This window comes from Bison bison, unplaced genomic scaffold, assembly GCF_000754665.1.
Source record: "Bison bison bison isolate TAMUID 2011002044 unplaced genomic scaffold, Bison_UMD1.0 scf7180017864461, whole genome shotgun sequence".
NCBI lineage: Eukaryota > Metazoa > Chordata > Mammalia > Artiodactyla > Bovidae > Bison > Bison bison.
Genome location: NW_011495023.1, coordinates 77,830 through 90,681, shown reverse-complemented (window position 1 = coordinate 90,681; position 12,852 = coordinate 77,830). Strand labels below are relative to the sequence as shown.

General features: G+C 40.3%; 1 protein-coding gene across 1 annotated transcript in view; it reads left to right on the top strand.

Annotated features, from left to right (window-relative positions):
• The first annotated feature begins 3,437 nt into the window (after nt 1-3,437).
• ANKRD26 (ankyrin repeat domain 26) overlaps nt 3,438-12,852 on the top strand; it is a 67,579-nt gene continuing 58,164 nt past the window's right edge. Inside the window, exons 1-4 of the mRNA XM_010860050.1 lie at nt 3,438-3,841; nt 6,383-6,497; nt 6,658-6,831; nt 10,884-10,990. Coding sequence (XP_010858352.1) covers nt 3,612-3,841; nt 6,383-6,497; nt 6,658-6,831; nt 10,884-10,990 — 626 coding nt within the window. The 5' untranslated portion in view covers nt 3,438-3,611. The remainder of the gene's footprint in view (nt 3,842-6,382; nt 6,498-6,657; nt 6,832-10,883; nt 10,991-12,852) is intronic.

Sequence of the window (12,852 nt, the reverse complement as noted above, 5' to 3'; positions counted from 1 at the left end):
AACACTATTCTGGAACATCACTTCAACAGGGACCCAGCCTCTTTTCAGAGTTCTTTGGTGCATTCCAGCAGCAATTTCTGCTGAAGGTCTGAACACTTGGCTTCTGAGTCACTAATCCCAAAAACTTGTTGTCAATTCATTCAGTCTACAAAGAACAAAATGGCATTAAATGGCCTCTGAAGAATAAGTACGTAAATTAATTTGTTTTGCTGTAAAATAAGGCTGCCATACATTCAGATTTTGCTGGTGCATCTTGTGCAATGGAGGTATCTGTTCCTTTTGAATTTGGTTAATCAAAAGTTTTAAAGTCATTAAGTTCAAATCATTAATAAATGGAACAGGAACTTGGTGAGTTTTGGGTTAGCCTGTTTTCTATTAACTTGTGAGCCTGCTTCTGCTTCACCCACAATACTGGGTTTAGTCCAATTGTAACTACTGGATCAATAACTACATTAAAAGAAGTTTCGGTATATTCACCTGTTTATGGCAGTATGCATTCAACCTGTTTTGCTTTATTTCTAAGAAATGGAATAAAGATGGAAACACACAAGTTGCAGACAGATGGAAACGAGAAAAGATTTAAAGTTTGGGAAATGTTAAAGAGGATGGAACAAGTATAGAGCATAAGATGCCTCATAAAAATGGAGTTGATAATATTCTGCAAGGCCATTATGATGATTACACACACTTCGGAGTGGGAAATAGATGTGGGTGAATAAAGCAAATGAACAAAGAGATTATTAAGAGGAAACAAAAAAGATGTCCCTAGAGTCAGACACAGCTGAGCACGTACACACACAAATTAGTTAGCAAATTACTGAAAAATCTGGCTAATAGGATTTTAGTGAAATTTAGCTATATTAAGTGTTTTTTAATTTGTTGCAATGGTCTTACACTTCAGTTTTTTAAAAAGCCCATCTTGTTTGCATTTGCTTGATTTTTTACAATCTTGCATATTATCAGTATTACATCTTTCTGGTGAAATCTATACCAACAGTTTGTGCCTTCCTTAAGTACCACCAGAAACTCAACTCTTCCTATGACAAGATTATAATTTTAAAAGTTCTTGATTCTGGTTGTCAAAAGAATACCCAGATATCAAAACAGTAATCATTCATAAATTATGAAAAATCAAGTACCATCACAGTAAAAATTTTAAAAAGCCCAGATATAAATACATCAAGAAGGGTATAGGATTTACATTAAAAAAAAAAAAAAAAGCTTCCAAAGGTTAATGAAGGACATAAAATAGGACAGAGACATAACAACTACTTGGATACACTGATACAAGTGATTGTCAAGTTAAAATTATTTCTCTTAACCTAATTAATGCAAATTTCACCGAGAATTCTCTTTAACTGGCATGGTGATTAAACAGTCATCTCAATGGCAAGCCACTCCAGTACTCTTGCCTAGAAAATCCCATGGATGGAAGAGCCTGGTAGGCTGCAGTCCATGGGGTCGCTACTAGTCGGACGCGACTGAGCGACTTCATTTTCACTTTTCACTTTCACACAATGGAGAAGGCAACGGCAACCCACTCCAGTGTTCTTGCCTGGAGAATCCCAGGGACGGCAGAGCCTGGTGGGCTGCCATCTATGGGGTCGCACAGAGTTGGACAGGACTGAAGCGACTTAGCAGCAAATAATGTAGAAATAAATATTGCAAAGAGAATGCTGGAAAGGACAAATAAGGGGAGGAACTTTGGACCTATAAAGGATATTAAAATATATTTTATATACTACCTACGCTGGAAGCAGCAGACCATTCAATGGAACAGAATGGAAAACCCAGAAACAGAACATCAGAGTTAAAAAGTGGTATTTTAAACTAGATGAGAAAAGATGGATTATTTCCGACACGTGAATGATAATTTTTTTTTAAAAGTTATCAAATGTTACACTATGCTCCAAAATAAATCATGGGTTTGTTAGCTAGTTAGAATAGGGAAAAGGAGTCCAAAATGGCGGTGGCTAGAAAACAATGGAGAAGCCCGCGAAAATAGAACAGAGGAAGGTCAAAGGAAGGTCCCAGGACTTGGGGGAGGACTTCAGGTAGAACAGCACTCCTGACAAGGCCAATTTGCATAGAGCAGGCCTAGGGGGAAGAAAAAAACATAAAAAGTGGAGGCAAACGGCCGAGAGCTGTGACACTCCGAGGGGGTTTAATGTCTGTCACTCCAAATCTTTGTTGTGTCGAGACAAAGAACCGAGGAGCATACACTCGCCTGACAGATTGATTAAAGATTTGGGGACGATAAAAGCAAAAAATTAAAATGAAGAAAATGTGTAGATGGAGGATCAGAGGGATGCAGAAACGCGGTTTCGTTTCATCTGGAGAACCTGAGTTCAGTTCAGTTCAGTCGCTCAGTCGTGTCCGACTCTGCGACCCCATGAATCGCAGCCCGCCAGGCCTCCCTGTCCATCACCAACTCCCGGAGGTCACTCAGACTCACGTCCATCGAGTCAGTGATGCCATCCAGCCATCTCATCCTCTGTCGTCCCCTTCTCCTCCTGCCCCCAATCCCTCCCAGCATCAGAGTCTTTTCCAATGAGTCAACTCTGCCTGAGGTGGCCAAAGTACTGGAGTTTCAGCTTTAGCATCATTCCTTCCAAAGAAATCCCAGGGCTGATCTCCTTCAGAATGGACTGGTTGGATCTCCTTGCAGTCCAAGGGACTCTCAAGAGTCTTCTCCAACACCACAGTTCAAAAGCATCAATTCTTTGGCGCTCAGCTTTCTTCACAGTCCAACTCTCACATCCATACATGACCACAGGAAAAACCATAGCCTTGACTAGACGGACCTTTGTTGGCAAAGTAATGTCTCTGCTTTTGAATATGCTCTCTAGGTTGGTCATAACTTTCCTTCCAAGGAGTAAGCGTCTTTTAATTTCATGGCTGCAGTCACCATCTGCAGTGATTTTGGAGCCCAGAAAAATAAAGTCTGACACTGTTTCCCCATCTATTTCCCATGAATCTGGAAGTTGGTTTCCCCTAAATTTGCACTTGATAATACCTGTTACCACAATTTCTGGAACTATGAAAATCAGTCTTCTGTAGTTACACTTGCTAAATTTCGCTGGTACAAGAGATGTGGAAAGGAATAAATAAGCTTAGGGGTAAGTAGATTTAGAGTTGTTGTTGTTGTTTTTTAGAAGAGCCCTAAAAAAGCTCTGGGGGACAGGCTTTCAGCATCCTGAAGCTCCTCGTCTCTCCAGCAAAGACGCCTTTCTCACCTGCTCTATCTTTTGTTAAGCATCCGGAAACGCTTAGCCAACTGGCACAGTTGATTGAAATGTGCCTAGCACCGCCCACAGTCAATCTCAGATTTGCGCCTCCGGGCCTAGCACATGCGCACTGGCAGTATGGCCCGACGAGTCTCCGCGCTTACACACGGGAACGCCCGCTTCCGAGGCGCGCAGGCGCACTGTGTTTAGTAGTGTCGCTTAGCTACGACTCTTCTGGACTGAAAGATTGGAAACCGCGGAGCTTCCCAACTGGGATATTGTGGGGGAACTGCTTAGGCTTATCTGTACCATTAGTATTGGGTTTCGGGGACAGTGAAGAGCCGAGGGAGAGGTGAGGTGTGTTTGAAGCCCGTGGGCTCTGTGATGAAGAAGATTTTTGGCTTCGGGAGTAAGAAGGGCGAGTCGCCCTTAGGCTCCTCCATCAGTCCGGGGAGAGACGGCGGTCATAGAATCAACCTCCAGCCCGGGTATCGCATCCGAGACAAGGACCTCGGAAAGATCCACAAAGCTGCCATTGTAGGGAACGTAGCCAAAGTGCAGCAGATTCTGTTGCTGGGGAAGAATGGCTTGAACGACAGGGACAAGATGAACAGGTAAGCGGGGTGGAAGGGCCTGGCAGAGGTCCCTCCTGTGTGTTTCCTCTCCAAGGCTCCTGGACACCTTCCTGGGATCCAGCGCCCTGCAGACTTTATAGGCAGCAAAAAGGCTTAGCTCATTTAGGACCCACTTATAATTTCCCTTATAGAGAGAGCACTTTACTGATAAGTTTTGAAGTCATTTAACTGAATGTCGGTAATCAGAGTAATGAAATGAAACATAAATAGTATCTTTTTTTCCCCTTCATCTTTCTTTTTATTTGTTAGTATGCATGGGTTAGCATGATGTACTCATGAGTAAGAGCTCTTAAGTTATATAGCTTTCAAGAAATCTGGAATCTCCTGGCTCTCACATTTTTTCTCATATGATTTATGAAAATACTTCTTTATATAGGATCGCCTATTGTGGATCATGGCAGGGGACAGATTTCTGATGTTGTTAGCATCTTATTTTTAATGTACACATTTTTATACCTTAAGGTTATGTATTATAGAAAACTGCATAGTGAACACAATAACTCCCATGCCAGATCAACTCCTGGATTAAAAATTGTAAAGATACAATTCAATATCTGTTTTATATCAGTGTATGCCTAGGTATATATTTTCTTTGCTGAAGGACCTCAGAAGCTTTGAAGTAGGGAGCTGGCTGTGTCCTTGAATAGGAAGACATTTTCTTAGGATGTATGGTCTTTCAATATTTAAATCAAATCAACATATTTTGGTTTTAAAGATTTTGGGTTACATATGCTGTCTTTAATTGTTGTGATAAAATTAAAAGTTTTGTATAGTAGACGAAGATTTGCCCTTCTAGATGTCAAAATGTGCTGTAAGTGCCCACAAAGTATTCATTTACTAACAACTGAAAAGATAGATAAATGAATGGAACAGAATATAAACTACCCAAACACCCAAACATATGTAAGAATTTAGAACTTGATACTGGTGATATTTTCTATTAGAAAAGATAAATTATGTGTAGATGGTAGAGAAATAACCTGGTAACTATTTAAAGAAAAGTAACTAGATTTTTATCTCACAAAAAAGCTTCAGATGGAGTATGGTTCAAAAATTTTAAATATGCACAGTGAGAAAAGTACCAGAAGAAAACACAAATTACTGTTTATACATGTTTTGTGTGTGTGCTGACAGAGACCTTCTTTTTCTTTCTATTTCTACTGGTTCTTAACCTTAACTTTTTTTTAATTGGAGAATAATTGCTTTACAATGTTGTGTTGCTTTCTGCTAAACAACATCGTAAATCAGTTGTTAAGTATACTTACATACTCTTAGTCCTGAGCCTCCCTCCCACCCCAAACATCTGTCTAAGAATGATTTCAAAAGCAAGAATTCTGGAGTTTCCTGAGTTTCGGCACAAAAAAAAAAAAAAAAGGAAAAAGAAATATGGAGGTTGATTTAACAAACAAAAAACTTAAAACTCTCTGTAGATCAAGCTGTCTGTAGGAAGTCGGAATAGTAGACAGGGCTTGTCTTTCTGGCCCTAATAGGAATGTGGCACAGATAAGAATTTCTCATTTATAACTTTTTTTTAGAATTCTTTTGGGACTAGTATCCTCTGACAACTTTCAGCCTTTTCAGAAGTCAAAGGAATCTTGGGAATTCCCTGGCAGTCCAGTGGTTAAGACTCACTACTGTGGGCCTGGGGTTGGATCCCTGGTGGGGGAATTAAAATCCTGCAAGCCATAAGGATATATTATACAACATAGAGAATATAGCTATATCTTATAATAACTTTAAATGGAGTATAACCTTTAAAAATTGTGAATCACTATGTTGTCCACCTATAAAATATAATAATATACAATATACATGATCTACACTTCAACCTTAGAAAAAAAGACCTTACGGTAATTAGATGAAGAGGAAAAATGAGAAATAAACAAAAATGCTACCAATTATAGTTGTAAAGACGTGAATTATAAATTTCATCCCAATGTCAGAGACGTTCAAAAGTAAGAAAATGAGGATATTAAAATCAGCGAAGTACAATGTTGTCTCTAATATTCAAAACATATTTGCAAAGGATGTGTAATAACCTTTGACTTTATTGAGATGTTGTCCTTGTAAGGTAATAGTAATAAGTATGATAATATTACTTAGCAATTACTGAGCTGTTATCTGTGTGAGAAGTGGTTCTAAATCCTTTCCTTGGATCTCATTTAGTATCATTGTGGTGTTCTGTGAGATAAATACTACTCTCTCTCCATTATGTTAATGAGGAAATTGGGGTACAGAGAGGGTGAGCGATAGCTAATAAGTGACAGAGTGCAAGTCAAATTCAAACCCAAGTTGAGCTGAATCTCGAGGTCATGCTTATTCTATTCAAGTAGGTTCTTTCATTAATGTGATAAGAAGAGCTAAAACTAATATATAATGTTCTTTCTCCAGAAGGAAACAAAATATTTGTTTTAGAGGGATAGAAATAGCATGCTATTGAGTGTTTTCAATCACAGGAACAATTGTTTGTTTTGAAACAGTAACACTATAGTTTCCTGAAAACTCCTCTTGCTTTCATAGGACTGCCCTCCACTTGGCCTGTGCCAATGGCCATTCAGCGGTGGTCACTCTGCTCCTGGAGAGAAAATGCCTGCTTAACCTCTGTGACAATGAAAACAGGACCGCGCTGATGAAGGTATGGGGCAGCGAATCGTGTCCACACGAGGTGGATGTGATCTAACTACTGACACTCAAAGTGAATTCATCTCATTTAGATATAGCAAACCGGTGAAGCCTGTGGCCTGTTTACTTTGAATTCCTAGAATTTACACTGTTTCTTGGCACAACACTGACAGGCCGTAGAATGCCAAGAAGAGGAGTGTGCGACTCTTCTGCTGGAGCATGGTGCCGACCCAAATGTCATGGACGTCTGTGGGAACACCGCTCTCCACTATGCTGTCTTTTGCCAGAATATATCACTCGCAGCAAAGCTGCTTTCCTACGATGCCAATATAGAAGCCAGGAACAAGGTATAACTCAACTAACTTTGTTTACAAAATATTTGTGAAGCATTTTTTAAATCTACAACTGTTTTATTTATAACAGTATATAAATAGGTAAACTGAATAGTGTCCATCAAGCCCTGTTACCATGGAAACAACTCCAAGGCCAATGCAGGGGTGGGGGATGTTTGTCTGTGTCCACAGAAAGGACAAAGCTCTGTCTCCCAGCCAGCCGTCTACCCCAGAAGGAAGATTTCCCATCAGGACGTGCCCGGGAGTGGGTGGTAGGCTCAGAGCCCACAAATGATGAAGGCCTGGGAGGAGTGAAGTGATGTGACGAGTGGCTGCTTCCAGGGGTTCAGGGAATGGGTGCCCCTGGGGGTGGGTGGGAGGAGGAAAGAGACCCAGTGCCCATGAGGGGAGCCGGGTGAGTGCAAGTGGGCCTGGAGGCAGCAGGCCTGGAGCCCTGAGCCCTCCAGGACCCTGGTTCTGAGATCTGGCCAAGAGGGTCAGGTCATGTTTGACTCCTAGCAAGGACGTTCACTTGTGCTGGTGACCGCTTGGTTCACGATGTACACCTCGGGGTCTCCCGCATTCAGCCCCGGGGAGCTGCTCAGTGGGGTTGCAGCTGTGCGTGTGGAGCTGGCGATGGCGAAACCGGCCCTCCTGCTCTTTCTCCAGGACTCATGTGACGTCCTGCAGCTGCAGTCCCGCCAGGAACTCTCCCCACTCTCACAGGTGGGCTCAGTTTTCCGTGTTTGGAAGCTGCAGCCTTCCCTGAGTTAAAATATTTTGAAAGAACTTAATTGTCTAAGATTTCACTTTATAATATTTCTGAAGAAGTATTAGAGAGTAAAGCATTCATGCGTGTGTTTATGGCAGATATTTGTGGTAACACTGCACTTGTTAAAGGTAAAACTTTCCAAATACTGCCCCCCACTGAAATTTTTTCGATTGGCATAAAAACACAGTAAAGCAAAATTTGCCTTAGAAATAGACTTTGTCTTAAAACTCAAACATAGCATAAACATTTTACAACATAATAGACATCTCGCTGTTGTTAACAAATTCCTATTTTATAAAAAAATGATTTATATGAAAATGATTTCTCTCTTATTGCCCAAGGTTTAAGAAAGTAAAGGAAAAGGGAAAAGGAGAGAGCAGGTGAAAAATATAGGTCAAGTTGGAATTTTGGCCGTTGGGAAATGCCAAAAAGAGTTGTGTTTTTTTTTTTTCTTTTTTTAATATTTATTTATTTGGCTGTGCTGAGTCTTAGTTTCACCATGCAAGATCTGGTTTTCTGACCAGGGATTGAACCTAGGCTCCTACACTGGCAGCCTGGAGACCCAGCCCTTGGACCACCACAGACGTCCTGAGATTTTTGTCTTTTTTTTCCTTCAGTTTATATATTTCTGTAAGGTGCTTTTCCATTTTCAGGGATAATAGTTGTTATTTTGAGAAAGAGTGAGTGGATGGTATAGTAGCCTATATATCAATTTTAGGAAGAATTTGAGGAAATCAGACTGGCAGTGAACAGGTGGTGATTAAGAGGGATGTAAGAGAACAAAGAATTAACTGACATCTTATCCTATTCTGGCAGAAACAGCCACTTAGATAAGAGTCTAGACTCTGTTCCCCAGTCTAGAATGTCTTGATGAAAAGTAAGTAGTTTATAAATAATGAGATCAGGTTGCCTTTTGAATTTACTAGTCCCTGTTCTGGAGAAGGCAATGGCACCCCACTCCAGTTCTCTTGCCTGGAGAATCCCACAGATGGAGGAGCCTGGTGGGCTGCCATCTATGGGGTCACACAGAGTCGGACATGACTGAAGCAACTTAGCAGCAGCAGCAGCAGCACTCCCTGTTCTATCTACCAGTGTTTACCCAGGAAAATTTCATGCTGTTTTGATGACTTCTACCTCTTACACTTTTCTTTTTTATTCAAATCCTCAGGTAAGAGAAGGAAGTGGCCATGTGGGTAAAAGATGAGACTGGAGTGGTTCCTGTGCTAATTCTTGGCTAGATTGTGCTGGTGAAAACCACAATCACTTGGGAAAACTTATAAAAAAAATTTACAAGCCTAGGCTGTTCCCTGAAGATTTTGATGGAATAAATCGAGGAAGGCCTGGATGTGTGTATTTAGAACTGTTTCCTTGAGATTCTGATATGATCTGTGGTGAAGAACTATGGACTGAATAAGTGTAATTTCTAAATGCACCTATCTCAAAAATAAGTAATCTCTAGAAGAGTTGGAGTTTGATCAATGCTAACTACTTCCATCAGCTCCTTCCTTTGCAACAGCATTAACCTGACTTTTTCTCTGCCTGTGTGATTAAGAAGTTAAAAGGAATATGTATTGGCTTGAATGATAACTCCTTTTCCTTCCAACCACTAATTATTCAGTCGCACTCAGTTCAGAGATTTGCTCATGGTGAAGTCAGTTCATCTGTAGAGTCTGACCCTTTCAGGATTTTGCACCTTCTGTTTTCATCCAGGTCATTAGGTCAACAGATGTTTGTTACCAACAGGGTTTTCCTGACTGCAGTAATAGTAACTCATGAGCCTTCTTTTGGTGTCAGCTGCAGGACAGACTTTTCAGTGTGTCTGTTAGATTCGCTGAGCTCTGGCATAAGCAAAATGAGAGCTTTAAATATCAAAACCCATGAAGTTAGTAACAGTATAGATGGGAATTGTTTTGATGATTTAGTTTCAGCAGTCTTAGGAACTCAATATCCATTTGATTAACAATCTAGAGGAATTCTGGAGATAGATTGTAGTTTCAACAGGCAGTGGAAACATTCTTGAAGTGGAATTATGATTTTTAAAAAAATTATGTTTAATTAAGAGCCTTAATAGCAATTTTTATAACTTGGTGGGCCTACTTTTTGTGAAACACATGATATGAAGAAGGGACGGTTTCACATTACAAATACTTGCTTTATTCCCACCTGTTTGGGAACAGCAAACGTCAAACCACAAGCGGGCCATCGACCAAGCATGCCCTTGGATATGTTTAGTTTACCTCCGCAAATTGAGTCAACATTTAAAATTTAGGAGACTCATGCAGAGGTCTGCATTTCAGGCTTCTCAAAGAACCAAATCTGGTCCCTCTTGAGCCCATTCTACTGTTTGGTCAGCATTCAGAGGCCGCCCCTTCTGTATGGAACGTGTATTCTCGGGTTTGCTGGCCTTACCTGGCTTTTTCACTTATTCGGGTCACCAACTTTTCCTCCATAAGCATTTAAGTTTCCAATTCTTATTTTATAGTTTATTTTGATAATTATTTCAAGATTTTAGAGACACTCTAATTTGTAATTTCATATTTTAAAATAATTTCTTAAGAATGAGATTGAATTTTTCAAAGTAGAAATTATTAGTTGGTGTTTTCGGAAAAAAAAAACAAAAAAACTCTTTTTCTTTGCATGTTCATATAGAGAATAATATTCCCATTGGAATGTCTGTAAGCCTTGTGAGGTTGCTCATCATCATCCTTGGATCGGTTATACATGCTATATAATATATATTTCTGCCTCAGCATTGTTCCTAAAATATGCTGTTGATTTAGTGGTTAATTGATTCTCTCTGGAGGAGTGTTGAGAGTAGTAACAGAGCAAGTGAATACTACGATATCCCTGATAAATTGTACGATAGGAGCAAAGATCCTTGGAACCAGTAAATGTTGGAAGTGAGTGTTAGAGAATGACTCTGTGGTTCATCTTTTGAAGAGGTAGAGGAAGAGCATTTTATTTATCATTTTTTAAAAAGACCTATTTGACTGTACCGGGTCTTAATTGTGGCACATGGGATCTTTAGTTGAGGCATGTGGGATCTGGTTCCCGGACCCAGGATGGAAACTGGACCCCCTGCATTAGGAGCTGGAATCTTAGCCACTGAACCACCAGGGAAGGCCCAGAGGAGGAGCATCTTCGAGAGAAAGGAGGTGCTCAGGGGGATAAGGTTTCCTTTTATTTGCTTTCTGAATTCTGTGTTTAAGTTCAGAGAATCTATTGTACGACTTCAAGGTTCAGCTTTGAAATAGGTTAACTGTGTACATTAGAAATGGTTTTCCCTGTTTTACAGGATGACCTCACACCGCTGTCACTTGCTATAAGTGAAAGGAAACAGCAAATGGTGGAGTTTTTAGCAAAGAAAGAAGCAAATATACATGCGGTTGGTAAGATGCAAAGGTACCGTTCTTTTTATTTTTAAAAACCTTTGTGTTGTTCTAAGGTGGTAACATCAAGATTAAATTAATAAAAGGACTAATTTGTAATCAACACATCATCAGGCAGGTGGAAAATCAGTTATTCTGACTGAGAATCATGAACAATATATAGCAGGAATAGATAGCAGGATTCATATTCCTTTATAATATTGACTGATGTCATATGCATCCGGTTCCCTTTTTTTTCATTGATCTTGTAATCGCTGAGGGATTTCATATTAGTTTTATTAGCTTTATAAAATATGGATTCTGCTTTTTTAGTTTATCTTATAACACAATATTGAATTTCTTAATTCTTTTATAATAATTCTTTAATCTCTACTTTGTATATACTTTTCCTTAAAATTGCATACTGAACATAAAAGGCTTGATTTTGTCTTTTGGATGACTCTTTGCTTTAAATTACTTTCTTAGAAGAATGCTGATGTTATTAGTGACAACTTCTTAGTTCTCATATGTATGTTTGTAGCTCAGCCACTGTCGCAAAGCACAGCATCCAGTTCTGGCAGCTGGGCTTCCTAGCCTCCCCCCACACTCAGAAACCTTATGTGGAGCCCACGTGTAAGCCTAGATCTAAACCTCGGTCTTCACAATGAGGTGTCCATTGAGGCTGTTATTTATCTTTTCTGCTAGCAGATAACCAGTGTGGACCATTTTAGGCTGTCAGGGAGGTTCAAGTGCTCCTTCAGGGTTTGAGCAGACTTCTCTTTCTTCTTTGTTTCTAGACCTGAACCTCAAGGTGGCTTTCTGTCCTGGGGTGGCGGAACACCTTTTCTTAGGTCATAGGTTCCCTGTCATCCTTCACAGAGTAGTGGGTGCCAGCTTGCCTGAGAGTCCATAATGACGATTGGCCCCTCATGAGATCTGTTTCCTATAATAATGAAAATCTTCCAGAGGATTTATATGTGCTTCAGCCTTAAATGTCTTCAGTGAAGTGAAAGTGAATGTCCCTTAGTCTTGTCTGACTCTTTGTGACGCCATGGACTATATAGTCCATGGAATTCTCCAGGCCAGAATACTGGAGTGGGCAGCCTTTCCCTTCTCCAGGGGATCTTCCCAACCCAGGGATCGAACCCCGGTCTCCTGCATTGCACTGGGATTCTTTACCAGCTGAGCCACAAGGGAAGCCCTTGTTTTCAGAGTCTGCCTCATAAGGAGCTCATTCACCAGAAATCCCTAAGTCTGAAGTAAGTTAGTTTGAATTAAGCGAGGTAAGCCCTGTCCCAAAGAAAGGCAATGCCAAAGAATGCTCAAACTACTGCACAATTGGACTCATCTCACACTCCAGTAAAGTAATGCTCAAAATTCTCCAAGCCAGGCTTCAGCAATATGTGAACCATGAACTTCCTGATGTTCAAGCTGGTTTTAGAAAAGGCAGAGGAACCAGAGATCAAATTGCCAACATCTGCTGGATCATGGAAAAAGCAAAACAGTTCCAGAAAAGCATCTATTTCTGTTTTATTGACTATGCCAAAGCCTTTGACTGTGCGGATCACAATAAACTGTGGAAAATTCTGAAAGAGATGGAAATACCAGACCACCTGATCTGCCTCTTGAGAAATCTGTATGCAGGTCAGGAAGCAACAGTTCGAACTGGACATGGAACAACAGACTGGTTCCAAATAGGAAAAAGAGTACATCAAGGCTGTATATGTCACCCGGTTTATTTAACTTATATGCAGAGTACATCATGAGAGATGCTGGAGTGGAAGAAACACAAGCTGGAATCAAGATTGCCGGGAGAAATATCAATAACCTCAGATATGCAGATGACACCACCCTTATGGCAGAAAGTGAAGAGGAACTAAAAAGCCTTTTGATGAA